Source organism: Vipera berus, assembly GCF_964194415.1.
Source record: "Vipera berus genome assembly, chromosome: Z".
NCBI lineage: Eukaryota > Metazoa > Chordata > Lepidosauria > Squamata > Viperidae > Vipera > Vipera berus.
The window spans coordinates 23,944,795-23,970,603 of record NC_138205.1 but is presented as its reverse complement, the minus strand read 5'-3'; the positions used below and the strand labels follow the sequence as shown (position 1 = coordinate 23,970,603).

At 40.8% G+C, this 25,809-nt stretch overlaps 1 protein-coding gene across 1 annotated transcript in view; it reads right to left on the bottom strand.

Moving 5' to 3' along the window:
- Positions 1-23,975: 23,975 nt before the first annotated feature.
- Positions 23,976-25,809, bottom strand: part of LOC308677790 (scavenger receptor cysteine-rich domain-containing protein DMBT1-like) — a 41,213-nt gene continuing 39,379 nt past the window's right edge. Inside the window, exon 13 of the mRNA XM_081344486.1 lies at positions 23,976-24,785. Coding sequence (XP_081200612.1) covers positions 24,622-24,785 — 164 coding nt within the window. The 3' untranslated portion in view covers positions 23,976-24,621. The remainder of the gene's footprint in view (positions 24,786-25,809) is intronic.

The following is a 25,809-nucleotide window of genomic DNA, read 5'->3' as shown; positions in this document are numbered from 1 at the left end:
TGAGCTGAAAGCCTTGAAAGAATCGCCTGCAGTTTCCTGCAGTCTGATCTCGGCTGGGGCTTCTGTGTTCATTCACAATTCTTCTCACACAATTTAATGTGTAGATAACCTCCTATGAAACCAACCCTTCCCACTCTCAGTGGAACTTTCCCCGGGAAACCTTTGAAAGAAGCCATTTCATTTGATTTTACTTTAATTGCTGCTTGGAAAAAAATCCTGCCCTATCAATTTGGAATACAGCAAGAGTTAAACTGTATGTGAACTCCAAGCCCTAGAGAGGTTCAGGAAGCTGTATGAGTGAAAAGGGGATGCTTTAGTGCAGGATGCCCTTCCTGCTCCTCCTCTTCCCGGGATCAAAACTTGGGATTAGAATTTTAATAAGATCGGTCTGTCAGGGGTAGTGGATCAGCTGCGTGGGGCTTTGTTGAAAGGAAGCAGTGAATGGAAATGGGGATGGGGGGGTGGATGTTGAGTAGATGAACAGAACTGGGAAGCCATGTTGCAAAGATTGAGGGGACAAACATCCAGAGGAGGTAAAAGGCTGGTGGGAGAAGTGGAAAATTCAGGGAATTTTTATATAGCTTTATAACCCAGTCTCCTCTGGCAAACTGGCTTCCGTAGTAGCTTGTGCTGGACTCTATTTACAATAGTCAGGGCTTTTTTTCTCATAGAACGTTCAGAACGGAGTTCCGGCACCTTTTTTGGATGGAACCTTGTAGGGTAGGCAAGGCAGGTTGTATGACATGTGTGAGTTCCGGCACCTTTTTCTTTTACAAAAAAAGCACTGACAATAGTAATGATTGATTGATTGATAGGATCTAGAAGCTTCATAACCATCGCTTCTTTTATTATACAGTATTAAAACTGTCTTTCCTGAGCAACTAACGTGGTCAAGCATGAAGCTTTAAAAGAGGGTGAAATGAAAAAGATGAGTGATTCAGGACCATTTTTCAGCTTTTCAGCTAATCTCAAATCTTTCTGGCCCAGTCCTGTTCTTTATGCTGCTGCCTTTCATGTCCAGTGAGTTCTGATTTGGATTCTGATGCGGATTCTAAGCCAAGAGGGCTTGACTTTTGCCCCCTCTTTTATCCAACTCTGCCCCTTCTAGTTTTCCTTCCTTTAGTGGTAGGAAATGAAAACAGGATCTAGATGAGAAGGATGCCCTTCAGCTATTGCCTCTGAAGATTTTAGGGAAATGAATGAAAAACTCTGATTGCTTCATTTTTATTTATTTATTTTTGCAGTCTTGCAATCTATACTCACATGAAATTTCCTCTTTATATATATAGAGCAAGGGGATTGTAGTAGGAACATTTACCAGATCAACTTTAAATGTTGAAAACAAACACTGGTGCCTTTGAGGGGAAAGCTGGCCATGCCATAGCTCAGCAGCCCTTGCTTTGTGAAAAGCTAGCCTGTTGGGAAGCGGGATGGCAGAAGCCTGCAAACCAAACTCCTAGATCCCTTGGGAGAAGATGGTGATCTACTGTGCATTAGAATCAGGAGAGTTGACTGTACATGTGTCGATCAGAGAGAGAAGGCTGGAATGTTGCCTTTTTCCAATGTATATTTATGTTTAAATGGAGGGACTTTTAATTCAAGTTCATCAGGAGGTGGGATGAATTTATCAGTATGGATTTTATAGAATAACAAAATGAGGAAGTACTAAAATTCCTAAATGCCACTTTCCCCCAACCACCTCCCAAATTTAGAGCTTGGTTGCACTATTTCAATCCTCATGCATGGAGAAGATAGGATGCAGACATTTCCAAATCAAAAGATCATAGTGGTGGTGGGGGAGGACTCTTTAGTAGCAGCTTATTTATTTATTTATTTGATCTGCAGCTTGATCTGTCCTTTCATTTTGTTAGGTTCAGAGGATTTAAGGAGTAGCTTGAAGAGTAGAGGCCTGAGGGGCGGGGGGGGGGAGCAGAAGGGCAACTATGCAAATCCAGATTCTCTGTAGAATGTGTTTCATTCCTGAGCGGATTAAAGGCTTGACTTAGTCCACCCTGGACTCACACAACAACATCTTGTGAAACTTTACCACTTCATTTTGAATGCCTGCTTTTTTAAAAAAGAATGTTTCGGTTAAGAATTTAATATCTCCTCTTCTTTTTCTAATTGTGATGATAATCATAATTTGAGTCAGGAGGTGACTGTCAATTTTTGGCCTACTCTGTAGAAATGGATTACAAGTTGGCACATAAGGTCCCCTATCTGCAAGTTAGATCCTGGCAACAGACTGCTGGCATCATTTGTGGCATGAGTTTTATTTATTTATTGCCATGTATAGTTCATGGAATAGTTCAATGATGGTTTGCCAAACATACTGATGAAGACTTTTCCTTCAACAATTTTGAAAGAAAAGTCTTCATCACTACTATAAAGGTCTTGTTTATACATAACTCTCAAACCTAAGCGTGGGTTTATAAGCCACAGTGGATGGTTTGCTTATCAGTTGAGTTAAAATTCCAAATAAGCCATCCTGCTACAGTGTAGTATGATGAAATTACACTTAATCTGTTCAGTGCTTGTATAGATTTGGGTTTGAAGGTGAATGAGGGGAAAAACTAAAAGTTATATAAAGTCTCGGAAGGTGCTTGGGTGTTAATGTAAGATCCTTTTGGCAGGAGGACACAACTTCCTTCTGTTTGTAGATCATAATAACCCTCCTGAGAGATGCTTTGCCTAAAAGCAGACAGGAAAGGACACATTTTGCAGGCAATTCAGTCATTTTAAGGCACTGTTTCTCAACCTTGGAACCAAAGATGTGTAAACTTTAATTACTAGTATTCTTCAGCCAGCACGCTGTTGTAATTTGAATTATTTTCTGCACTTTTCCCCCCTCTTTATTCAGGAACAGCTATACTTTTCTTGGTTGAGGACTCTTGGCTTCAGATATAACTGCTTTGTAAGTTACCATTTCTGGGTTAATAAGAAGGCATCTTCATCCAGGTTCCAAAGTAGGATTGAGGTGATATGAGGTCTTTCTTTTATTTATTTGACATACCACACATGACACAGTAGGCTTAAAACTTTTATGCTGAGAGAAATTCAGTCCCTAAGCCTCCAGGTAGAGTAGAGATGGACTTCCTTCTGAGAAACCCAAATCTTTGTGATTTTTTTTCAAGTTGGAAAAAGAGGCCCAAGAAAGGCCTTATGGACCAGGAAGAGACACTGTTTTAGTACATTCTAGTGGTGCTCAAGATCTGTTCCAATGGGCAATATCAACACAGGAAGGGGGTCCTCACTGCCTCAAAGGCCAATGGCAAGAGTATTTGAAAACAGTCCTACATCCAATCTCAGGATGGGGAGCCTCGCAATGGCCAGATCCCACAATGGTCATCCTTGTGGGATGACCTGGTTACCTTTGACCATGTGGTTGGTGCCTGCCAATGGTGTCAGGAAGGGAAGAGTCACCTCCTGCCCACTTTTAGGGTTCAGGCCCAGCAGATCTTAAGTAGTCTGAACGCCAAAGTGGACCATAGGAAGATTTTAAAAAATCAAGTACAACTGAGACCCAGTGGCAGCGCTTCCACCACTTCCTTTATCAGGAAGCCAAGGGACCCCATGAGCTCTGTAGCCAGTTGTGGGAACTCTGCCACTGCTGGTTGGAACCAGAGAGCTGCACGAAGGAACAAATCCTAGAGCTGCTAATTCTGGAGCAGTTTCTGATAGTTTTGGCAAAGGGAATCCAAAGCCAAGTCAAGAGCATGGTCCTGAGACCTGTGCCCAGGCTGTTGCCTTGGCAGAGGGGTTTCATTTGCACCAACAGGAGAATTTGGAAAGTGAGCCACAGGTGAGGAGATTTATTGCATAAATTATGTAGAAAATAGTGATAATCTATACTTCAGAAAGATAAAATACCAATTATGTTGCATAAAAAGCCCATCCATTTTAGCTTCATACATGTGTACATCTTTATGATGGCTGAGCTCACACAACAAGTTAAAGCTCAAACTGGATTAACAGTATAAAATTACAGATGGTCCTTGATTTATGACCACAACAGAGACCAAAAATTATGTTGTTAAGCAAGGCAGTTGCTAAGGGAGTCATGCCCAATTTTACAACCTTTTTTCCCAAGATAATTAAGCAAAGCACTGCAATTGTTAAGTGAATCTTGTGGTTATTAAGTAAATCTGCCTTGCCCCATTGATTTTGTTTGTCAGAAGCTGGCTGGCAAGATTGCAGGTGGTGACTCCCTTACCCCAGGACATTGCAACTATTGTAAATACATGCTAGTCACCAAGCACCTAAATTTTGATCGCCTAACCATGGGGATTTTGTGTCAGTTGTAAGTAAGAAGAGCCTTGGTGGAGCAGAGGGCTAATGCCTCCTTAAGTAACACCAGCTGCCTGCAATTAGTGCAGGTTTGCATCCCACCAGGCTCAAGGTTGACTCAGCCTTCCATCCTTCCGAGGTAGGTAAAATGAGGACCCAGATTGTTGGGGGCAATAAGCTGACTTTGTAATAATGCCGCTTGGGGGTGTGTGTGAAAGCCCTAATAAGCAGGCATATACATAGAATGAAGGCTACTGCTAAGCTTGTAAGCCGCCCTGAGTCTTTGGAGAAGGGCGGGATATAAATGGAATTTTTTAAAAAGTGCGAGGACCAGTCATAAGTCATTTTTTCAGTGCCATTGTAACTTTGAATGGTCACTGAACAAATGATTGTAAGTCAAGGACTACCTATATTGAGTTCATGTACGGTTATGCTCCAACTAACTTTCTTATAACCTAATGCAAAGTAAAGCAGTGGTTAGGATGCCGGAATATACAAAGCTTATGAACTTCTAGTACGTTGTTCCAAACCAAAAGTGATTCTCACTGAATCATGTTATTTATTCAATTAAAGAGTTTTCACATAAAGTGGGGGGGAGGAAAGCTGTTCCCCACATTGGTCTGGGTTCATCTCCTTTAAATAGAGAAGTCTTATCCAATTTTATAATTAATGCTTGGCTATCCAGGCTTTCAGGAGACTGTCTTTGTTGATCTTCCACGTCCTCTATGTTAGCATCACTATCTTGCACATTAAGTTTTCCCATAGTATGTTGTTGGTCCTTAAGGTTATTTGCCATAGTGATAGTTCCTTGTACTTTTAAAGTTGTCGGTTCTTTGGATAGTTGTTGCTTATATTCCTCTGTCTCAATAGTAATAACTTCCAATTTTGTTATATTCTGAAGTGTAAATTCTTTAGTTGCAGTCTGGGTTTCAATTTGTGACTTAAGGTTGGCATGTAAATTATTAAATCTGGAGATAGACATCTCAGTGACTCTGTAGATTTTTTCAAGTATAAGGTTATAGTCAAGCAAGGTTTGTGGCTGATCCTTCTCCATTTTGTAATAATTATAAATAGTCCTTGGTGGAGGCTATTTTTCAAACAAAAATCAGTAAGAGTCCACCTCCACAAGTCTAAGCCAAATTCATCTCCAGTTGTTTCAGGTTTTTATCTTAATGCCAAGGTCAGTCCAAAATGTAAGCAAGCTTGTTTGCCAATAGTATTCACTAGATATCCCCAGAGTACTTCAAAACCTTTTCAGATAGTATCTTTTTGTTTATTTATTTATTTTATCCCCCTTTTTAGACTAATAAGTAGAATAGTTCATTTCTGTAAATATAGGAACTTTGGGGCAAAAGTAGAAAGGCAGCAAGTCCAATAAATCAGTATAATTTAATACAAGGCTTTTCCTTTTCTCTCCCAACGTAGACAAAGGCTGCTTTTAAGGAGGGTGAGGGAAAAAATCCCTCCCCTCTCTCCTTGCAGAGGGAAGCAAATTCAAGAAGCTTTTGACAGGGAAAGTAGACAATTAGGAAAACTCTCACCCAGTTTTCAAGTGCTTTCAAGTGCTTTGTTGTGCTTTTGGCTTCAGCAGGAAACAGCTAAATGATGGGCCATGGGAGTGGCCGATCCTTTCTTCTTCGGTTTGGAGAGTAGCTCCAAGCCAATGGGAGGGCCGCCGTCCTTCTACTGCCGACTGGCGAGACCTCTCCCCTGCTCAGCGCCCCTCCAGGGAGACTTTCAACCCCTTTACAGGGGCCGCTCGATGAAGAAATCCAGGCGACACAAGGAGCAATTCCCTTGCGCGTCTGGGAGCACCAAAAGTCCGGAACTGGAAGCCCCAGCTTCACTCTTGAGGTGTCCTTTTCATACTTCGGATGGGCCTTTCTATAAAATTTGTCTCTTGAAACATTTTGAAATTACATTTTGCAAATTGCTAGCTATATTTCAAAAGAAGAGGATTTCTACAGCAAAGTTAGGAACTGCAACCTGTGAAACTCTTTTTGGTGACTCCTGGCACCCATTGGCTACATTGCTGGCTTTTGCTTTCTCTCTGGGTTGGAGCAAAATGATACCCAAATAAGTCTGAAGCAGGAAAATTAAATAAAAATCCCAGCCTGTGCTATAAGTGTGATATAAGGTAAGGTTATATTTGAGTCAAACTTGATACCTAGCAACTTCATGCACCCCTTAGGTATTCTTTGAAATTTTTTATTTTTTTTATTTTTATTGAATTTATATACCGCCCTTTCCCGAAGGACTCAGGGCGGTTTACAGGGTACTTAAAACATTGATACAAAAATTAAAAACAATTAAAAGAATTAAATTTAATCCCTGAAAAATATAAAAAACCTCAATTAAAACTCTCAGCCTGGGCTGGAAAGCTCGAAGAGCCAGGTCTTCAGGTCCCGGCGAAATGAACGAAGGTCGGGGGTGGTCCTAAGCTCCACGGGCAGCTGGTTCCAGAGGGCAGGCGCACCCACAGAGAAGGCCCTCCCCCTGGGTGTTACCCGCCAGCAATCTTTAACTGGCGGCACCCTGAGAAGGCCCTCCATGTGGGAGCGCACTGGACGAAGGGAACTTGATGCCGGCAGCAGGTGTTCCCTCAGATATCCCGGACCCAAGCCATTGATACCAGGTAAGTTGGCATTGCCTTTTTGCAAGGATTGTTTTTACATTTAGCCTATGTTGTGGGCATTTCTTTATTTTCCATTCAAATACTATAGGTAATCCTTGACCTACGACCATAACGGAGCCCAAGACAGTTGTTAAGTGAGTTTTCTCACATTTTAGGATCTTTCTTGCCACAGTTGCTAACTGAATCACTGCAGTTGTTAAGTTAGTAACACAATTGTTAAGTGAAACTGGCTTCCCCACTGACTTTGCTTGTCAAAAGTTTGCAAAAGGTGATTTACATGACCCTGGAACTCTGCAATGATCATATTGTAAATACATGCCAGTTGCCAGCATTTGAATTTTGATTATGTGACCATGGGAATGCTGCAATGGTTGTGAGTGTAAAATACATCCATGAGTCTTTTTTTTTTTCAGTGCTGTTGTAACTTTGAATGGTGAGTAAACAGATGGTTGTAAATCAAGGACTACTTATAATGCATTCTGATTCATTGTAAGATCAGCTAAAGTCGACTAGATACTGTCAGCCATTCATGTATAAAAAGGAGGTAAACCTGGCAATTATACCTGTTGTCCTGCCAGTTGCAGCCCCTGATCCTCCATTACCTCCAAAATACCAGGTTATAGTTCTTAAGCACCAAAAGGTTAGCATTCTCTGCTGTACAACATATACTTTGGCTTATTTCTGGAATTTTCTAAGCAATTCATTTAGAATAAACTGTTATTTCCCATGTTCCATAGGTGTGGAATATCCAAAGTGGTTGCTGGTAGAAAACAACTTTTAACAGATTGAGATATCTTTTTGGTGTTTTCAAAATCTTGATCGCATCAGTGCATTAAGTAACAACCCCTGAAATTCTTTCTGTACTATCTCATAGATTCCAGAGTCACAAACAGAGGAGCAGATGCCATTCAGAATCAAGAGGTCAAAGATGAAGGGGCACATGGTACTTTGCAAGGGACTTTCAGAAAGGAGAAACCTTATAAGTGTATTGACTGTGGGAAATGTTTTGCAATCAGACTTGGCAAAACATGACAGTGTTCACACAGGTGCAAAGCCTTTTCTCTGCATGGAATGTGGGACAAGATTTAGTCAATTGTCCCACCTGACTAGACATCAGAGAATTCACACGGAAAAAACCACATATGTGCACTGAATGTGGTGCATCATTTTCCCAGAGAGCATCACCGGTTAGTCATCAGAGAGTCTACTCTGGAGAACAGCCTTATCGTTGTTCTCATTGCTAACAGTACTTCAGCCATCAGTCAGCACTTAAAGTCCATGAACGTATCCATACAGGCCAGAAACCTTACATCTCCCTGGAATGTGGGAAAAGGTTTGTTTCGTCTTCAGCCCTCAAAATACACAAGTGGATCCATACAGGAGAAAAGCCATTTTCCTGTGCTGAGTGTGGGAAACAATTCATCCAGCCAAAGGACACACTCTGGGGAAAAACCCTTTTGCTGCATCATGTGAGGAAGAAGATTCAGTTACCCATCAGACCTTACCCAGCACCAGAAAATTCACATGGGAGAAAAACTATTTCCTTGTGATGAATGTGAGAAGAGATTCACTAGATTTTCAGATCTCCTCATACATCAGAGAATCCATACCGGGGAGCACCCATATCACTGCCTTGAATGTGGGAAGAGATTCTGTCAGAAAAGTGCATTGGTAACACATCAGAAAATCCACATAAAAGAGAAGTCACCAGGAAAAATCAAAAAGTCACAGAAAAATGATGAACTAAAAATCTGTGAGACCGAAGAGAAGGCAAGCATTCCAGAAGAAACAGGAGAAATATGCTTCAAAGGTGAAGGAACTCACCTCAGCTTGTCTTTCTGATTCTAGATACATCACTTTCTCATAGTCTTCTTAGGGGAGAAAGTCTATAGAGAATGTGAAGAGTTGTTCCCTCAATTGTTCCCATTCCTTCAGTGCTGGTCTTCTGAGGAACATTGCTGGATTTGGTCCCTAATTTTGGAATATTAGTAGAAGCTGGAATATTCTGCTTTGGCTTTTCTCTTGGCATTTAGCTGTTGTCTAACATAAATTCATAAGGGCCGCGGTGGCTCAGTGGGTTAGGACACTGAGCTTGTTGATCAGAAGGTCGGCAGTTTGGCGGGTCGAATCCCGAGTGCCGAATAACAGAGTGAGCGCCTATTACTCGTCCCAGCTTCTGCCAACCTAGCAGTTCGAAAGCACGTAAAAAATGCAAGTAGAAAAATAAGGACCACTCCGGTGGGAAGGTAACAGCGTTCCGTGCGCTTTTGGCATCTAGTCATGCCGGCCACATGACCACGGAGACGTCCTCGGACAAGCGCTGGCTCTTCGGCTTTGAAACGGAGATGAGCACCAGCCCCTAGAGTTGGAAACGACTAGCATGCATATGCGGGGGAACCTTTACCTTTACTTTAACATAAATTCATTGGGGTGTTTAGGCAATGTTATTTCACACTACAATGACTGGAAAAAGAAATGAAACCCTGGTTCCTTGCTTTCTTCCTATTTCCAGTTTGAAAGGATGACAAGAACCCTGGTGAAGAAAAAGGTTCTTGTTTTACTGATTTTGTCAAGTAGGAAAAGGCTTTGTGCTCTGATTTCTTCCAGAGTCGAGCCAGAGCATAAGACTTCAGAAAAGATCATATTATTGAGAATAATCTGTGCCATCATATTTTATAAAATGGAAATAGGAATTTGTCCATAAAAGATTGTAAAGTAGGCATCACCTTTCAATCCAAAATAAATACTTACAGAAGAGAAATATGTGAAGCTTTTTATGTTTCAAAGGCAGAACAAGTGCTGATCTGGCAAGGGCAGAGGGCAGACATGAGGATTCTGATGTGTGAACGTACTTCTTAAATCCAATCTCTAGCTTGACTGTTGGTTGAATATAAAGAAGTGAAGGATTGCAACATTAGCTTGATCTACAGGCTAATTCTTATGTATATCAAGGAGTTTGGAGGTTAGGAAAATACATTATATAGAAATTTGCACATTTTTCATCATGTATGTTTCATGTCTTAAATTTTTTAAACTTTGTCTTCTAGATCACTGAGATGATTGATATATGGAAGTAATTGGAGTTGTGAACACTAGTTTTTGGCAAAAAGTATCTGGATTCAAATGTTTCAAATGCCCTGGAGAATTATGACTTCATTGTGTGGCTTTTACAACTTATGCTGTCAGCATGAATTGTCAATCTATAAATGTATAACAGTGTGCTGTTTGGTACTCAATGCACAAGCTAGAACCTGTTGCTGTCAGTTGCCTTGTAACTCACTATTCAATATTCCTTATAGGAAAAAAATTGTTTGGTACTCATCATTTTCTGTACTCATCATGCCCCTGGAACCAATTAACAATGAGTTCCAAAGTACCGCTGTATTGCCAGTGATATTGATCTGATTGGAAATCAGTTGCTGTGGAATTTAGTTTGTGTGTGAATCCGACCTGAGCAATGAATTCTGCTGTATTCAGATGAGTTTGCTGTGTAATAAGTATGTTCAGGATTGCTCTCTTGAGCAGTTCTTCACATAGCAACACATCTCTTAAAAAAGCAATCACACTCAGACTTCTTGAAGAATCAATATATGTCCCCAACTGGATTTTACTTCTTTCCTCCAACACAAATTCTGAAAAAAAAATTGTAACATTCCCTCCTTTTTCTGCTCTCCTTCCATTGCAGAATGGCATCATGCTTACAAGCACATTCTTAGCTTTGACTTACTGTACATTCTCAGCAGAACATCATCATACCTATTTCTTCCTTTCCTTTGAGGTATCTTATTCATCCTCACTGCGTTTTCTTCTGATATTTTCTCCTTCCTGGTTTATGGCATATCTATTTGGTGGCAAGGGACTGGAGGAAGAAGAAGAAAATGTTTAGGTGGATAAGAACATCTCTTTACAATTACAGATCTAAACTGTTGGGTGTTCTCAAATGAGAGCTAAGTCTTATATTTTTGCTTAGTATTTCATTATTCTGAGCTATAAATGACAATCATGTTGATAATACTGAAGATCATACTGTATACTGAGCTTTGAATAAGAAAGGGTTTGTAACACGTATGTAGTGAAAATCCAGATATTTGGCAAGGCAGCACCAATATTATCCATGTGCCTGTGTGTTTTCAATTCATTGTATCTGTTTTCTGATCACATTTGCATTAATGATCAGTAATGCTGAATTCCATCATGCTATGTGGAGAACACAAAGAATCATGCTGACAAACTGGATCTCACTCCTTCCTTGTTATTGAAGATGCTTGCTAAGGACTGATGAAAGTTGGAGTCCAAAATATACTTGGATTTCAGTAAGGCATTTGACAAAATAGACCACAACCTACATCTTTATAAGCTAAAAAAATGTGGGATGGACAGCATCACCACCAAATGGATTTGTAACTGGCTGACAAACTACACTTAGCATGTAGTTGTTTTAATGGAACTACATCTACATGGAGGGAAGTAAGCACATGAGTATCCCAAGATTCCATTTTAGGCCCAGTACTCTTCAACATCTTTACAGTATAAATGATTTAGATGGGGGAATAGAAGGGATCAAATCTGTAGATGACCCTAAACTGGCAGGAATAGCCAACACCCCAGAAGATTGGCTCAAAACCCAAATTTGAACAATGGGCCCTATCTAACAAAATAAAATTCATTATAGAAAAAAGTAAGGTTTTACACTTAAACAAGAAAAACCAAATGTACAGGTACAATCAGGTGAAACCTGGCTCAATAGCAACTGTGAGAGGCATCTTGGAGTGCTAGAGGACAATCACTTAAATATGAGCCAGCCCCTTCGTGGATTACTGCCTTGTTGTGGTGAAGGGGCTTGCATAATTCAATGAAGCTATGAGCTATGCTGTGCAGGGCCACCCAAGCCGGAAAGGTCATAGCAGAGAGTTCTAACAAAACGTGATCTACTGGAGAAGGAAATGGCAACCCACTCCAGTATCTTTGCCATGGAAACTCCACGGACAGTACCAAAAAACAAAATGATATGATGCTGGAAGATGAGCCCCTTAGGTTGGAAGGCGTCCAATATGCTACTGGGGAAGAGCAGAGGGCTAGTACTAGTAGCGCCGGAAAGAATGATGCAACTGGGCCAAAGCCGAAAGGATGCTCAGCTGTGGATGTGTCAGGTGGTGAAAGGAAAGTCCGATGCTGTTCTACATAGGAACCTGGAATGTAAGATCCATGAATCAAGGAAAGCTGGACATGGTCAAACAAGAGATGACAAGACTGAACATTGACATCTTAGGTATCAGCGAACTAAAATGGACAGGAATGGGTGAATTTAATTCAGATGACCATCAGGTATACTACTGCGGGCAAGAATCCCTCAGAAGAAATGGAGTAGCCTTAATAGTCAATAAAAAAATAGGAAAACCAATACTGGGATACAATCCTCAAAATGACAGAATGATCTCAGTTCGAATCCAAGGAAAACCATTCAATATCACAGTAGTCCAAGTCTATGCCCCAACCACCAGTGCTGAAGAGGATGAAATTGACCGGTTCTATGAAGCCCTACAGCACCTTATAGAACTAACACCAAAAAATGATGTCCTTAACATTAAGAAAACAAACATCATGGCTTCCGGCCCTCTCAATTCCTGGCAAATACATGGGGAAGAAGATTTTATTTTCCTGGGCTCCAAGATCACTGCAGATGGGCACTGTAGCCAAGAAATTAAAAGACGCTTGCTCCTCAGGAGGAAAGCTATGACAAATCTAGACAGCACACTAAAAAGCAGAGACATCACCCTGCCAACAAAAGTGCATATAGTCAAGGCTATGGTCTTCCCAGTTGCAATGTATGGCAGTGAAAGTTGGACCATAAAAAATGCTGAGCACCAAAGAATTGAGGCCTTTGAACTATGGTGCTGGAGAAGACTCCTGCAAGTCCCTTGGACTGCAAGGCGATCAAACCGGTCAGTCCTAAAGGAGATCAACCCTGACTGCTCTTTAGAAGGCCAGATCCTGAAGCTAAAACTCAAATACTTTGGCCATCTAATGAGAAGGAAGGACTCACTGGAGAAGAGCCTAATGCTGGGAAAGATTGAGGGCAAGAGAAGAAGGAGATGACAGTGACTGAGGTGGCTGGATGGAGTCACTGAAGCAGTAGGTATGAGCTTAAATGGACTCCAGAAGATGGTAGAGGACAGGAAGGCCTGGAGGAACGTTGTCCATGGGGTCACGATGGGTTGGACACGACTTTGCAGCTAACAACAACAACATGAGCCAGCAATCTGTAGCAGCAGCCAAAAAAGCCAATGCAATCCTAGGCTATATTAACAGATAGAATCAAGATCACATGAACCACTTTATAAAGCCATAGTAAGACCACATTTAGAACACTGCATCCAGTTTTGGTCACCATATTGTAGAAAAGATGTTGAGACTGAAAGAGTATAGAAAAGAACAACAAAGATGATTAGCTGGAGGGTAAAACATGAAAATCAGTTGCAAGAATTGGGTATGTCTAGTCTAGTGAAAAATAGGATTATCTGTTAAACTAGATTTTTGCCAAAAATTCCACTCTTTCTTCTCGACAAATATATACACATCCCACATTTAATGTATGTATCTCTAGCAAACTACATTTAGAAGTTGAATATATATCCTCATAGAGTGGTACCCACGGTTATTTAGCAGACTGGATAAATACTGCAATGGTAGAGAAATTGTTGCTCTCTATTTTATCAGTCATATGCTGCTAAAAAAAACCTCTGAATTACTTTGTAAAAAAATAGTGTTCAGTTACACAAGTGATCTTCCTGTTTTTGACTTAATCCAGGGTTTTTCAACCAGTGGTATGTGTACCACCTGTGGTACATTGGCACCTGGTAGGTGGTACACGACCATCCTAGAAAACTGGTACCGTGGGAGGGGAATGAGCTGAACTGGTGGCAGCACTGCACAAGCCTGAGCGAGATATGGCTGCAGCTGCAGGGCTGTCATGGCTCAGAAGAAGCACCAGGATCAGCACCAGGCTCCAGCTGGAGCTCGGCGCTGATCCTAGCGCTTTTGCTGAGCCCAGAAGAAGCACCAAGCAGCTGGAATGTTGCAGCATCTCCAGGATCTTGTGATTTACATTCAGATGCTTGGCAACTGATTCATATTTATGATGGTCACAGTGTCCCATGGTCATGTGAAGTGACCAAAACCTGTTGCAACCACCTAGCAGAGGGGGGAAATAAAAGCCAAATACACCCCCCCACCTCACCCCCACTGCCAATCATCAACAGAAATGCTCACAACAATGAAAACCAGACAGAAGGAAGAGCGCTGCCGGGCGGGCAGGCAGGTGTCTTGCTCGGCTGTGGCTTGGGGGGAACTTTTTTCAGTGCCATTGTAAATTCGAACAGTCACTAAGCGAACTGTTGTAAGTCAAGGACTACCTGTACTTCATCACTTTTTTCCTTTTTTGGGAGGGTCAAGTTTTTGACACCTTGCTAGGCGATTGGTGGTACTCGGATGTTGCCATATCCTAAAAGTGGTACAACGGGTGAAAAGATTGAAAAGCTCTGATTTAATCAACTTAACTTACCTGAAGTCTCAGCAGATATTTTTTTCCTCTGAAAAAAGCAGTGGGATTGCTATGATTAGTATCTAAACTAGTGAAGTCTTCAAAAGGCTTGTTGATCATAATGTTAGGTGACAATACTAGAATCCTGGTTGTGCAAAACATAATTCTTCCCAGCAAGCATTCATTTTTTATGTAATTCCTAGGGTAGACTCTCAGCCATTTATTATTCTAAATCTGTTTAATTCTTGCCAAAAAAACTAGATAATTTAACTTGCCAGGATATTCTTACAGTTTTGAAAAAAAAAACTTAAAAGTTTAAGTATGTTTAGTAGCCCAGTGCAGGGTTCATAAAAAAGCATGCTAGACATAATAGTCGTAAAAAGATTTATTTGAACTAAATTGTATTGTTTCAATGGAATTTAAACTCTGTCTGTTACGTTTTTGGTTCAGTGAGGCATTGAACGAGGCAGAGTGGTGAAACAGGAACAAGTTTATTCAGTTACAACAGAAGCAACCCCAAATGCTGCTCAGCTTCTATTTATCCAGTCTGCCACTAGTCGGCAGCCAATGAGATTAAACAGTAACTTCCCACCTTAAAATGCAAAGTAACAACTCCAGAGACAAGGTGTCTGGAGTTTAAATGTAACAGCTGTTAACCATTGCACAATATTTACAAGCAACTTATCTCAATACATAACACCCCTTCCCCCTAGATGGTGCAATACTTAAACAATGCACATAGTCCTTTAAATAAGTTGGTGGCCTCTGTGGTCGCTCCGAGCATCTCAGAGTCGCTGGAAGTTCCCGGTCTACCAGCTCGCCTGCCAGGCTAGGTAGACCAGGGTTTTGAGACCCGATTGCTTCGGATCGGTCTGAGTCCCTTTGGCTGGTCTGTCCCGGTAGACCCGAGTCAAAATCCATTTGTGGTGCTGGATCTGCTGGGATGTAAATCGGAGCCGGTTGCCGGTTCTGCTCAATGGGTGCATTCTGTGCATTCGGGCTTGAATTGCCTACCGCTAGCCCCAACTCTCCATGGCTGGGAATCCCATCACTGAATACGGACTCTGCTGTTGGAGCATTGTCGAATTGCCCATGGGGTTGGCTAGTACATGAGTCCTGCACCAGTGATTGGTTTGCTAACCTTCGGCACAGCTGGTCAATGTGTCGTTGTATCACTCTGCCATCTTCCAGGACCACTTCATAAGAAAGTGGCCCTGACACCTTGCCAACCACAGCTACCACCCACAGTGCCCCTTGACCATAATTCTTGGCCCAAACCCAGTCACCAACTTGCAAACTACGCGGTGGCTTAGGCTGTGTAGTGTCAGAGGCCACTTTGTCTGGATGCAGTTGATCCAGCTTAGTAATTAAGTGCCGACCCTGTCGAAGTTCATCTGGGCTTCTGCCCATTGAAGTGCAGGCATTGTGCATTGGCAGAGTAAGAAATCTGCCAGCCTGTTCTGCCATTCGCCAGTTACAATCCTCTTTAAAGATTCTTTGGTCATTCAGACCATTCACTCTGCTTGGCCATTCGAGGCCAGGTGAAAGGGGGATGAAGTGGTGTCCCTCAGAAAGGACTGGAATTCTGACCCCCATTATCTGAGACTAGTATGTCAGGCAGCCCGTGCATTGCAAAGATCCTGCACAGTTCCTCGATGGTCCTGGAAGTAGTCATATTTGGGACTGGTGCAACCTCTAATGACGTAGAGTGTCTGTCCACAATGAAGAACAACTGTCTCTGCAGTGGCCTGGCAAAGTCAATGTGGATTCTTGACCACGGGATGTGTGCGGTTTCCCATTGGTGGACAAGAGCTTGAGGCATTTTGGGCCTTGATTGCTGGCATGTGAAATAGCTGCATACTTGAGCTTCTATATCTTTATCCAGCCCAAGCCACCAAAGGTAGCTCCTCATGAGCGCCTTTCATCCGGATTATTCCCAGATGACTCTCGTGCAGAGATTCTAAAACCCTGGGTCTCAAAAAGCTCGGGATTATGACCTGACTGCCCCAAAGGATGCAGCCCTTATGAGCAGAGAGCTCATCCTTTCTCATATAAAAACTCTGGAAGTTTGGCCTCGGACATTTGTCAAGCCATCCTGTGTACACCCAGTTCAAAATTCAGCTAAGTGTCTTGTCAGCGGCTGTTTCCGCAGCTACATCCCCAGCATGAAGGGGAGACTCTGTCAAATCCTGGATAACCAGGATGCAAGCAGCCGGAGTGGGATCTGGCTCTAAAAGTGGCAGGGAAAGTCTACTAAAGCCATCTGCATGGCCCATTTCCCTACCCGGTTTGTGAATCAGCCTATAATTATAGGCTGAAACAAAGATAGACAACTTCAGCATTCATGGAGATAGAATCTGAGGTGTCTGTTTGTTCTTTGTGAACAAACCCAGAAGTGGCTTGTGGTCCATAAAGACCGTGAAGTGGCAGCCACACAAGTAGTCATGAAACTTCTTAATACCATCCACTATGGCTAGTGCCTCCTTGTCTATTTGCACATACTGTAATTGCATTCCACTGAAGACAGTGTCCTAGAATGATAAGCAATGGGAGCCTTTCTCCCGTCAGCCATCAAATGACTCAACACGGCCCCTACCTCATATGGTGATGCATCACAAGTGATGCAGAGAGGCAGCTTTTCACTAAAATGGGTGAGTACTGAGTTTGAAGACAGCAGTGATTTGACTGCTGAGAAGCTTTTCTTGTTGACCCTCGTCCACTGCCACTGTGCCTTTTTGTCCAAGAGCCAGTGTAATGGCTCTGCCACTGTGGCTTTGTGTGGAAGAAAGGCATGATAAAAATTTAGAAGTCCTAAAAAGGCCTAAAGCTCCCCCTTAGAACTAGGACTAGGAGCCTGCTGGATTGCTTTGAGCTTGGAATCCGCCAGATGAATGCCTGCAACATCTATGTGGAACCCAAGGAATTCGGTTGAATCTAACCCAATCTTGTACTTCTCTCTTTTTAGCTTCACCCTGCTTCATGGAAATGCTGAAGATGGCTTTGAGCCATTCAGCCAAAATCTCCAATGACTCCCCGGCAATGACAACATCATCAAAGTAGGGGCACACACCTGGAACATTCTTGAGCATGCACTCATCACTCCCTGAAACAGCCTTGGGGCTACACTGACCCCCAATTGTAGGTGCCTAACCCTGAAAGCTCGCCTGTGGGTGACAATGGTCTGGGCTTCTGCCGTGGTATCATCCATGGGCAGTTGCTGGTAGGCTTGTGCCAAGTCTAATTTGGCAAATACAAGATCTCCCTGTAGTGATGCCAAAATATGGCTTACTACAGGCACCGGCTATGCATGTTGTTGAAGTGCTCTATTAATAGTGCATTTATAATCTGTGCATATGCACACCTCACTGTTGGCCTTAAGTGGTGTGATTATGGGGGTCTCCCACACCCCACTATCTATTGGCTGCAACATCTCCTGTTGCACCAGCTTGTCTAGCTCTGCATTGATTTTGGGCTTGAGGGCAAAAGGCACTCTATGAGGCTTGATCCATACTGGAGTTAGGATCAAGGTGGAGGGCAATTGGTGGCCCCTTGTATTTTCCTAAGCTCAGGCTGAACACATCAGCAAACTCCTGGCAAACTGCTGACAGGTCTGCTGCTTGCATTTTGTGAATGCCAGTTACTTGGATGCCCAAGGCATCAAACCAATCTAGGCTGATGAGGTTTGTGTGGTGGCCCTCGACAACCACAACGTCCAATGGACCCTCGAACCCCTTGAACTCCACATTGACTGTAGCTTCACCTTTAACTGCTACACAAGAGTTTTGGAAATCCATCAGCAACAGATGGCCTGAGTTTGACTCATTTGCCGCTGCGACTGCAGATGTGATTAAAAGTTCCTTGAGAAACTATAGATAGGGCTGACCCAGTGTCCAGTTCCATGTTACATGGAACTCCCTGAAGCTTGACCTTTAGCCTAAGCTTCTCTGTAAGGGGGCGATGGGCATCAGTTCTGAACACGTTCCTTTGGCTGGAGCAAAAACCGACTCTGTGTTGCCTGGTACCTTTCCTGAATACTTCTTCTTGCAGTATGTCCTGCTGGTGACCTCTGCAGATGGCGGCAAGGTGGCCTTGCTTGCCACATACCCGGCACGATGCTGTTTGGAACCTGCACTCCAAACATCTATGTTGGCCTCCACAGCTGGCACATCGAGTGAAGGGAACTGCCTTCTCAAACGGCCACTGGTTCCTCTCTGGTTTCTTCTGAAGTTGATCAACCTCAAGGTCCATATCGGAGTCTTCTGTTCTTTCGAAGTCCTTGTGGTAGATGGTTTCTGAGCTTGGAGTGCTCTTGGAAGGTCGTAAGGCCTTGTCAGTTCCTCCGGCAGCTTCGGCAGCCATCACCTCCTTCACAACAGCTTGGAATGTGAGAGTCTCTTTTGCCATAGGTTCACCACCATGGCCTTATACTGTATTGAGAAGCCCATAGTTTCATTCTGATCTTGTTTAGTGTGACAGAAATGCCTAAATGCATTTCTGAATGCAAAGCTATTTTGTAGTTTATCTATACAGAAATGGCAGCTGTGAAAAACTTTCTAGACCTGCTTGGAAAATAATCTACTCTCCTTTTTTATATCTTGGTCAAAAGATTCTTCCAAAATAGGTGTAAATGTTATTTCTGTAAAATGAAGAAATAAAATCTAGCTGTTATTTTATATTTGCTACTTTCATTAATATAGTTGGAATTCATGCTTTTGTATTTGACTTCCTGGCTGGAATTCTGGAAAGGTAAGGAAATCAAATTAGGGAAAATTATTCTAGATGATAATGCTGACTTCATTCAGACAGACACTACATGGAAGAAGAAAGGAATCTAATTTTTTTTAAAAGATTCTACCATTTTAGAGCTGTCTTCAATCACAGATATATGCGCATATTCTAAGTAAGAAAAAAACATACATTTATTCTCCCTGTTGTGACCTGCGTTACTGTTGCTGCAGCTCTTTTTAGTTATTTATCTTCTGTAATAGGTAAACTGGGATCTGCACAGTGACTTTAAAAAGTACTGCATTGTTTGTTTACCACATTGTATTTTGTGGGGGCAGGGGGGAGGAAATGAAAATAAGAGTGTTTTGTTTCCAACCTCAGCTCTTCAGATATATAGAATGGACAATGTATGCATATTTAATAAGAGATAAAATATAATTACTCAATTTCAGTGATTCTCAATGCAGAGTCATGAAATAAGTGACATTTAATTTTCCAGATTTAAAAATTCAGGGTAAAATTGATATTTGTGACTAGCTGCAATCCCTGTGCTTTTTGAGTTGGAGGGCACAGTTGTAATTTGGAACATAAATAAAATGGTTGCTGAAGAGTCATCGCCATTCACAAAATGGCTACCCTCAGGAGCACAATTCAGTAAAAAGCAATACGTTGCTTGAATGTAACTTAGCATTCCCTCTACCAGCCTAGAGAATACTTCTTGCTATCCTCATTTAGTGTTTTAGGGGAGGGCATTTCTGAGTCAAGCATAGGGTTGCAATCACTCGTTTTTATTTCCTAAGTATAGGTGGCCTACACAGCTATTGAAATTCACAATGTGAGTAACAGACGAGCTGGTAAGATCTGATTCTACTTCTATTTGGTCACAAGCCAATTAGATGTCCTCAAAACAATCAGCCCTCAACCTCGTTTATAATAATAATGGATTTGACTTGAATTTCTTGGATGAAGGGAAGGAGAGATCATCAACATATATAAGGCATTCAGATTAGATTCAGGCTAAGTGATAGCTGAAGTTTAGTCCCTTAAAATTAAATGCTATGATTTATATCCTTTGTACAAAATTGTCTACAGGATTCTTCTTGAGTGTATTTTTTCTTCTGAAAGAAATACAGATCTCTGAAGCTGAGCTATATTTAGAGTCATATGCCTCTTTGAGACCACCAAGTTCTGAGACTTCCTTCTACTTATGTATATACAATTGAAAATAGCACTTATATATCTCTGTGATGACATTGATCAGACAGCCCTGATTTGCTATCTGGTGGCCCACTGAAGGAGCTCCCAGACACTGCACCATTAAGGAAGTGCAAGATATTTTTCCAAATTGTGCCAAGCTGATTTCCAAACAGGGTCAAGTAATCTCCATCACTGAAGCAAACAGAACAGTATGTAAATTCTTAAACCACTGCAGACTTCAACATTGCCACTTGTTTTTATGGCTTATTTTATGCCACAGGCAATGTTACTTTCACACAGAAGAAATTGGCTTCCTTCACATGTGTTAATAAGTTTGTGAAAATTGGCTAGATGTAGGATGGAGCATCAAATGTAAGTCTTGTCTCTTTTGTAATATCAGCATACATGTTCAAAAGGGACAAAGTTTGGATTGTGCCAGTACACTCATCTTGTAGATTTTGACTTCCTGTATGCAATGCTGAATCTTACAGTGCTTGGGGGGAGAAAAGTAGCATGAGTTTCTCAACATAGTGCAACCTCCTTTATGGGAAAATCCATAGTCTGTAGATCACTTCATCAGTTAGTGATGCCTGCTGTTGATCAAGTGACTGAAGTGACACAAAGTAATGACAGAGGATGGATGCTTGTGGGTAAGAGATGGAAATTATGTCTAAGGGAAGCCTGCTGCCTTGCAAGGAAGACTCTGATAATATGGAAAGATTCCAGGCACTACTGCTACTAAGAGACCAAGAACCAGAGATATAAACAGATCTTATAGGAATTCTTAACTATTTAGCTTAAGGAAATCCAAGAACACTTTCAGAAACCTGGCCCAAAGACCCTGGCAGAGAGTTTCCTGCTAAGACTAAAGTAAGGCAAGAGAGAACAGTGGACAGCAATATTTATGCCAGTATGTCATAATCCTGAGAATTCCAGAGGCAACAAAGAATATGTTAATGAGAAGTAATATCTTCTTTAGGAATTCCATGCCCTTACCTACCTGTAAGCTCACTGAAGGTTTAACCTATGCCTGACATGTAAATTTGGGGAAACAGAGCATCAGGGGAATACTCTAGTGAAGAGTGTGGAAGTGAGAGGTTCAGGTTGAGTTTCTGGGAAAGCTGCTTCTGATGTACTTCAATCCATTCAGAAGTTTCTTAGAACCAATTGGCATTAGGATGGGACAGAAACTTTTATCTGTAGTTTTGAGTATGGTCACCAAAGAAAAAAACCCAACATGATACAGATGCTTTGAAGTCACAAAACCTACAGGAAATTACGTGGATGCTTCTAATCTTTTCTAGCAAGCCTATTTGCTATCTTTAAAGGTAATGATTAACAGCCCGAAAGTAGTGGTTTTCAGTAAACCCTGAATTTTTTTTATATTTATCCTAGGTAATTGGTAACCTTATATTTTTTCTAAGTGTTTTGAAATGCACCTTCTGAAATAAACATAGCAATCAGTATCACCCTTACTAATTTTGGGTATTTTTGAAACAAATGAAATCTAAATGTTTTAACACTATTTGATGTTTGTAATCTACATTGAGGCTTTGTGCTATCAAAGTTGCCATCTTGACTTTTGCACTCTGTTATGCATGCCCCAGCTTGGATGAATTTTTAAAGCTTTTCAGTTCTCAAAGTAGCCAAAAACAAAACAAGACATTTCCCCCCCTAGCAATTCTCGTTCAGGAAGAAAAAGTAAGCAAGAGATTCAGGGAGATAAAAGACAGAAAAAGGAAGGTAGCTGGAAAGAATATAGAAAAATGGCATCAGAGAAGGGAAAAAGGATGCCCCAGTTTATGAAAATCCATGTTGCTCTCGTAGACTTTGGACTCTGGATCTAATGGGCTATAGAGGCCTTGACCTGGTAACCAATGGTCTTCTAGCAAGGAAATTCTGTGATGGTCGATCAGTATTGTTTGAATAATTTCAACATGTAACAGCCAGATTGCCTGTGTTTCAGACATTTCCTGCTCCGGCTACTGCACAGAGAGCAAAGAAAGGCTAATAATTATGCTAAAATCCTCAAAAACAATTTTTCTGCTGAAGAAAAAGACTTTCTCCTTTCTCTAACCCCACCACTCTTATTAACTCAAAGAAGAACTATAATAGTATTAAACCAGAGATACCTTGGATCTGCTCTAAAATCTTGTCTCTTGAACCCATTTTCACTGAGTTAAGCCTCAGAAGATTTCCTGAAAAGCTATTTTCTTGTGGGGGGAGGGGAGCCCATCTCCTCAGCAATAAACTTGAAATATCTAATTATTTAAAGGCGGCTAGAATATATTATATTCAATGAAAGGACTTAGGTGAAAAAAGAGGCAGACGATTAACAGAAAAAGATTAAGGTTAGAGAACTGATCAGGAATTTAGCTTGACTGGAAGGAAGGTTTACCATTTAGGAATTGGAACAGCACTTTTTAGTACATTAAAAAAAATTATAAAGTTGCATATTTGGAGAAGCTACAGTCAAATTTTAGGGTTGTACACCAGTTGTACACCATTATTTTTTTGAGACAAACTTTTGGATGGTTAAAGGGATTTCATTAGCTACATTACATTTTAACTGTAGCTTTTTTCATATCATAAAAAAGAATTTATTACAAGATAGCCAGTGAATTTCAAATTAAAATTCCTGGTCTCACAGTGGTGATCTTTGAATAGATAGAAGGAACATGTCCCTTGTCTTCCCTTCAAACCTGTGTCCTGTGCATATCCTGTTGGTTAAAATCTTCTTTCTCTTTGTACACTTTCCTTCTTAATTAGGATATTGACTGCTCTTTGATGGGCAACTCCCCCTTTTTCTTTGATTTTATGTTTATTAGTTTCCTCCAATAATGTATTTTTTATACAACATGAAATCTTGGTTATACAGATTGCTCTAAGTAGAAATGCTCAGAATGAAGTTACATAACAAATATCTACGTAGTTTAGCTTTAAATATAAAATTCAAATCATCTAGATCACCATAAGCAGCTAAACCATTTCCCCCATTAGACCATAGGTTAAAGTAGTCAAAATTATAAATGGGAGTGAATTTTCAGATAGACATACATAGGATGGGAAAAAAAATCTGTATAGATTTTAAAGGGTATAACTGATACTATTTGCAAAAATGGCCTCTGGTGCAGCTTTCCACTGTCTCCTCCCCTAAAAAAATTAACAAAAAGAAGGATATTTTGAAATAATATATTCAAAAATGCCCATTCTGAGGGTAGAAAAACACAATCTCCCCAAAGATGAGCTTGGCTTCTGATGACAACATGGATATGTCCATGTTGTTGTTTTTTAATAGTAATACTGAAATGGTTTGTTATTGCTGTCTTTAGGGATGTTCCCAGTTTAGCCTACATCAATGAAATTTCCTGGTACTTTTTCATCCTACTGATATTACCTTTAGGTTAGCAAGATTCTACCATTAAGATAGCTGATGTATTTGGAGTAGTTGGATGTAAAATAAAAAGGCCGATATTTAAAATTTAGAGAAATATATACCCAAATGACAAGCATTAAAAAAAATACAAAGAAAATTTTGATGGAAAATAAGAAAGTTGTGCACACCCCTTAATCCAAGATAGACCCAGTTCAGGTTGACCTGTTTATCCTAATATGGTTCAGGAAGTGTCTAAACCTTAAAGCTCAGTTAATTCAACTTTGCTTATATTTTGATCCAGGTTTACAGGGAAGTTTATTCAAATGTGTGATATAGGATTTGTCTACACCTTATACACGTTCTGTACTGTCTGATATTTTTTACACTGAGAGGCACTTCATCCTGTTTGAATGTTGGCTTTTTTATTATTGTATTAGGGAATGGAAGCATAATTTCTGGATCTTACATTTTAATATTCAGCAAGTGTGATCTATGATGGTTCAAGCGGGGATATTAAATCAAATGTTGTTATCTGTAATCAACAATAATGAAAATAAGAAGTTTGAAAGCAATTTCCCAAAGCCCCATCATGTAAGAACATTAGTATCATGGATATCTCTAAGTATATCCATGTTGTCTTCAATCCTTGCCTAATTACTTCAATTTCTGGGGTAGTGAGGATTGTTGTATGATCAATCCAAGGGATGCCAGGAAAAAAAGTCAGGTCTCTAAACATTCATGCTAACAACATGAGAACTGGTGACATGATTATGACCTCCTGTGGATGGATCACAGAATGACCTATTTCTGACAGATGCTTCTGTTTCTCTAGCTCTTAAGCTTTTGTCCCTTCCCAGTCTGTTAGTCAGTACTGCTTGCTGAAGGATCAGCTGGGGCTTTCACGAGGCAGATTGTGTCACCTTCAGGGTCCCCCTCAGAGGTGATTTGTTCTCTTCCCCGGCTATACATTTCTCGAAGGCCATTGACCATATTTGACCCAACACTGATATTTTCCATGAAGGGCTCTGCAAGAAGAAAGAAAAGTGTTACACCCAGCTTCTATTTTGATTGTATCTTCTTTTCTTCTACATGTTTCTTTACATCTTTTAATACTGAACCATTTAAAGCATTCCATGGTCATATGACCACGATTTACAATGTTTCTGCTGGAAACACCCCATAGCAAACAGTGGGTTCCGTTAATGACCACAGCATTTGTTTAATAACTGTGGCACTTACTTTATGCCACTGTAAAAAAAATTGTAAAATTAGATGTGTTCACAGGATGACCTGCTTAATTACCATTACTCTTATGCTTGTAATTGGCTCAATTAAGCCAAGTCAAGGAGTAACTATTTTTTCCCCCATCTAGAATCAAATTCAGGCATGCTGGAGCAAAGAAACAGGTTTCATCTTCTGAAACTGTGAATGTTAAAGCAAGGAGAGAATGACAAAAGCTCTGAGAACAAGCTTTTTCCTGATCTCCATTCTGTGCATAACCTTCCAGAGGGTCAGCAATCCAAGAAGTTGGAAGACATGCAGTTCCTAATCCATGTTTATAAAGCCTTTTCCCCTAGAATTCCTTTGATCACATAGTAGAGTTCAGAAACAAAGCAGAATGGGGCAATTCTAAGATTTTGGGCTTGTTGGGGAAGTACAAGAAATGTCAGAAGATAATGGTCACTTGATTCTACATTGCTTCAAAGAAAACTTAAAGAATTTGCACAAATAATGAGCAGAAGTCAAGTGCAACTTTCTTATGTGTGTGTAAGTAGATAAGTAAGGATCCAATCAAATATTTTTACTGAGAAAGAAATATGTTATTGTGGTGGTTGGACTACAATATGGACTTAAGGCTATATAGAATTTTTATGCCAATAATTATTTAAAGCATAATAGAGACAACACAAGAATGCTAGTGCATACTTTGCCAGATATCAATTTGGATCTAAAACAATTTATCCAATTCAAGAGGCAATGAATCAATCGAAGTAACAAGTTATTATTTGGAGTCAGCTATTAGAAACTATGCATGTATGCCTCCATTTT